The sequence below is a fragment of the Crocodylus porosus genome, unplaced genomic scaffold (assembly GCF_001723895.1).
Source record: "Crocodylus porosus isolate Cpor-Errol unplaced genomic scaffold, CroPor_comp1, whole genome shotgun sequence".
NCBI lineage: Eukaryota > Metazoa > Chordata > Crocodylia > Crocodylidae > Crocodylus > Crocodylus porosus.
The window spans coordinates 7,244,805-7,249,700 of record NW_017728918.1 but is presented as its reverse complement, the minus strand read 5'-3'; the positions used below and the strand labels follow the sequence as shown (position 1 = coordinate 7,249,700).

Below are 4,896 nucleotides of genomic sequence, written 5' to 3'. Positions count from 1 at the left end.
AATCCTCCAGCCCTTCCTTTGGGTAATAGCACAGGATCAGACCCTTCCACGGGGAGACATCCAGGAATTCGGGATTTAAAGGAGCAGAATTCAAGCAGTAGTGCAGGGTTTCTCTTTTAAAGGGACACGACCCATTTCAAGTTATTTTTCAGCAAGCAAGTTAAAAGTTGTTTCAGAGCCCTATAAAACCCAGCCATTTTTTGTGCGACTTTGAAGATGGCATTTTCTTATTTTAATTCAATGCCATTTTCCAGCCTGTTGCCATTTGAAAGACCCAGGAAAATAACAGGGGACTTGATGGGCTCCATAAGGATAAGAAACTGATTCTCCGTAATGGTATGAAGTAAGAGTCCCTTTAAAGCTTCACAATTGATGAACGGCTTCAGTTGCTTCATAGCACAATTTATAAGCTTTGCTTGACCCTCATTTAAGGGTGGGTAGGAGCGGTCACCTCTCTTGCAAAGAACCACAGCAGTAGGTCTCAGGATGCATTGCTCAAAACAGCACTAAAAAACTTAAAAACCCAACAATTTTTTTTTTTTACTCTTACCCAGTTAGACATCACCCATGCAACTAGGAAGGCATTAGGCAGCAGAAGAAAGACCGAGGAAGGAAAATGATTTATTAATAGTTTTTTTCATGAGTTTAGAATAGTTACAGGCCTGTGTTGTGGGCCAGCACATGGAAGATGTATGCACAACTTAAGTCCTACCTAAAAAGTAAATTGTTACATTGACCCTTTGCTTGTGTTCTGCATAGTCACGAATGTCACTGTTTAGAGTCCACGAAATGCATGGGGTTGACAACCAACGAGCAAACCCCCTTCAAGCTGCTCCACCAACGCTCTCCATCTAAAACCAGCTGATGGGTCGTCTCTCGAATGCTGGGCCTCTCTGCTGAGTTTGTCCTGTAGGATGCTGGTGTGCGGTAGTGGTGGTGCTGGTGATTTTGTGATGTAGATCTCTGTCTGCTGAGAACTGGAGACAACTTTCCATTACGCTTGTATTACATCAGCCGCCCGAAAAAAAAAAATCAATAGAGAATCACTCTTAACCCAGATTGCATTTGAGCCGACAACCTGGAGGCGAAATGTTGTAAGGAAGCTTATTTTGCCCTGTGTGACTTGTTCAATGGTATTTCTCCCCCCGCCTTTTTCAATTTGGGGATGAATTCAATAATCATGGAAGGCACTGCATTGGTAGCCCAGGAGATCATAATCCTCTACTTGACTACAAAACAGGGGCTATGTAAGCTTCTCTCCATGGTTCCCCAATTGTTCATCACTTCTGCATGGGAGGGACATATGCTATCAGCTACTGTAACAGTCTTTTATTTGCCACCCATGATTGCCAGCCAACAATGGAAGAGTTTTGATGACACACTTTTCCTGTTCCCGTCCCAGGGCTTGCTGAACAAATATTGATCGTGACATAACTTTCAGGCACTGTTACCCAGGCTGGTACTCGGACCAGTTTTGAGGAGGGAAAGACTCATTGGCAGATAACCAACTCTTGAAGTCAACCACGTCCACCTCTGCCTTATTTGTGACGTGTTTTCTTTTCCATAGATAAAAACGCATTTTCGCAGGCTTGTTTTTTAAAGTTTCCCCCTGTGGATATTTAAAAAAAATGGATGTTTAAAGTAGTGTTGAAGTGATGTTGTAGCTGTGATGAGCCAGGCAATGTGTTAGAGGCAAGGATTTCTGTGGGTGCTATCTTTTATTCGCCTGGTTTCATAGTTGGGGTGGACTTAGATGAGCTTTTGGATCATGAAGGGGGCCCAGTAAAAGATACCACTCGCAGAAGTTCTTGCCTCTCTCATATTTAAAATAGGGGAGTCTTGAGGGGATGTCTGGTTAGTTTAGCTCAGGTAATGTTGGTGTGTCACAGCACATCACACAAGTCAGAAGAATTAGGGAGAACTGAGAAGCACTGTTCTCTTCTGAGCAAGAAAGCAAACACCACTGCAAACACTGGCCCCAATCCAGAGGATGCTTAAGCATGTGCTTAACTTGAAGCAGATGAATAGGCTGCCACCAGCTTAACTGCTTGCTGGATCAGGGTCACGGGCATTAGACTGGAGGATATGGAAAGGGGAAATAAAGGAATAAAATTCTGGACACCACTCTTGCCTTGCCTTGCTGTCCTCCTTTATCCTAATGGTGCCAGCTGTTATGCAAGCCTGAGGGTGCAGTCTTCTGTGCGTGCCTTACGCTCTCTTGCTCAGTCTCACAGCTCAACCCCTGGGCTTCTGCAAACATCCATGTGGATAACTTATGCGATGCTGTGTGGATAGCCAGTGATTGCATGCATATATGCCACTGCAGCGTACTGCAGAGGGGTACCCAGGTGAATCAAGTTTCTCGTGTGCGTGTTTACAGTCCTCAGCGGAAATGGGTATCTTTGACTGTAGAAAACCTGTGCGCTGGATGCCACGCCTTTTGCAGCAACAGCGTCACAAGAGACCCCTAATCTGACTTCATACCGTGCTGCAGCTAAACACTGTCCAGGTAGGGAGACATTCACCTCCTTGCAGAGGCACGGTATGAGGTCTTTGCACCACCCATTCCCACTTAAGCCCCCAAATTAGGCCTGGAGAGGGATTTTGATGGTACCTATGTCCATCTACCAAAAATCTGCACAGAGAAGAAATTCACCCATAGAGGCCAAGGCACATATTTACTTGACATATAAGGACTCAGGTCAGCAAGATAATACTGGGGCCTTGTAAAATACCATTGTGTTAAGGAAGGGTGGGTTTATCTGATGCTTCTGGACACATAGGCCCCAAATTCAGTAAAGCCATTAAACACAGGCTTAATTCTAAGCTTATATTTCAGTCCCTTTGGAAATCGGTGTATTTTATCTGAGTTAGGAAGTGATGCTTTCTAACATGATCTGCAGACAGCTGCCCAATCCTGGGACAGATGCATATTTTGCCATTTTGTTTAAGGCATTTTCAGTTTTTTTTGCGGGGGCCGGGAATGAAATAAGTTTTTGCATCCCAAAGACATGCAAACCTTTACATTTTCACATGCATCTGAACCAACATCACCTTCTCTTAGCAATGGCTCTACTTTTATTCAGGAATGGATTCATTGCCAAGAACCCCTACCCGCCCCTCTTAAAATCCAGCAATTAAACAGGATCTCAATTCAGGCTGATTTTGAAAAGTTCCAGCTTTTGTTGTGAATTTTTCACACTCCTGGTAATGGGTAATTGTAGCAGGAATGGCCCAAACTCATGCATTTTAAGATCAATTTGGTCAGTCATTTTGGGGCAATGATTTATGGGCCATCTAAGGAGAGGTGCCGAGCAACAGTAACAATCACTGACCTCAGAATCTCAGCACCTTTTTGGCTGTTACATGAGAAAGCTCATGTCTATGTAAAGTGCTTCCATACTACGATGGTAAGTGCAGGGTAGCTGGCTAGGAGGACTGGTCTGCTAGGCTATTTCTGCAAGGTGTGTTGTGTTTCCGGGGCAAGATGGCATGAGCACGGCTTGCACTGTGATCAATAGGAATGACCTGCACTCAACTTGAACATCACTTGTTTTGTGAGCATCATAGCAGAGGTGAGCGCCAGATATCTAGATGGGCTCTGATTCCACTTCGGCAATTAATCCAGGTTGTACCAAGCTCCTACCATATTCTCAGACCTGTGTATAATAGACAAAGGCATCTTGAAGTCAATCACAAGGAAGCCCAGCAAAGACGCAGGTTACCCTGGCAGGAAACACCAGTGTACCATAAAGAGAGAGGGAACAAGAAGGAAATGCAAACAAGACAGCAACGGCCCCAAAACCACAACGTCTTCACGTGTGTACCGGCCTCCTGGGAACGAGCACGAGAGTGGGCAAACTCCGTTCTACACATTTCACTGGCTGGATTCAAACTCAAGTTTACATGCTTAACTCAGTTCAGAGACATGCCTGGGAGGGTGGTCGGAGCCATTGGTCATGCTGGGACAGGTCATGAAAAGATTATGTTGAAAAATAAAAGTCTTTGCTGAGCAGCTCTAAAAGTCCAAGTCATCTTGGTCAATCTCATCAGCATTTCCTCCCTTCTTTGTTGAAGCCTGGCCATCGTCGGCATCAGCACCGTCCTTCTCTCCATGTACAGGCCTGGCACACGAGGAATCTCTGTCCTCCTCATCTTCCTCGCTGTCAGGATACATTTTGGAAGACTTGCTGCCTCCCTTGCTTCTCACCTCCCCACCAGGGTCGCTGCTTGTGTTCCCATTTGCCTCACTCTCGGCTTCACTTCTGTTCTCTGGCCCTGCGTGATCTTCATCTCCTGCCATGGCAGAGGCCATCTCTGGAGCCTCACTGTGATCTTCATCTTTGCATGCTCCATCATCCTGTCCAGGGTCATCGCCAGCTACTTCTTCCTCATTCCCTGCATGCTCATCAGCTCTTTCACCACCATTTTTCTCCTCTGCTGCTGGAGCTTCTGAACACGCTTCGCTCGCTTCTTCTGGGCTGGTCTCTTCCAGAGCCTTGTCCTCAGCATCGTCCTGGGGCTCTAGTCCAGCATCTCCGTTTCCTTCTGTGGCTTCTCCCCCCGTGTCCTCTGGACCCTCAGGACCCTCAGCCCTTCCTTCATCTTTGGATGCATTAGCTTGATTATTGTCCCCATCAGTCATCTCCTCTGGCGGCTCTCCTCCACCCTCAGTTTCCTCTTCTGCTTTGGGCTCCTCCTCTGTTTCCTGTTCTTCCACTTCTGCTTCTACATTTTGCTTTTCCTCTTCCTGGTTCTTTTCTTCCTCTTTTTCTTTTTCAACTTCCTCATTTGTTTCTCTTTCCTCCTTCTCTTCCTCCTTTGTTTCTTCCTCCTTTTTCACTTCTTCCTCTGCTTCTGCTTCCTCCTCCTCTTTTTCTTCCTCCTCCTTTGTTT

The 4,896-nt window shown here is 45.8% G+C and overlaps 1 protein-coding gene across 1 annotated transcript in view; it reads right to left on the bottom strand.

The window, feature by feature from the left end:
- Window positions 1-4,018: 4,018 nt before the first annotated feature.
- RP1L1 (RP1 like 1) overlaps window positions 4,019-4,896 on the bottom strand; it is a 32,076-nt gene continuing 31,198 nt past the window's right edge. The window contains exon 4 of the mRNA XM_019538111.1: window positions 4,019-4,595. Coding sequence (XP_019393656.1) covers window positions 4,019-4,595 — 577 coding nt within the window. The remainder of the gene's footprint in view (window positions 4,596-4,896) is intronic.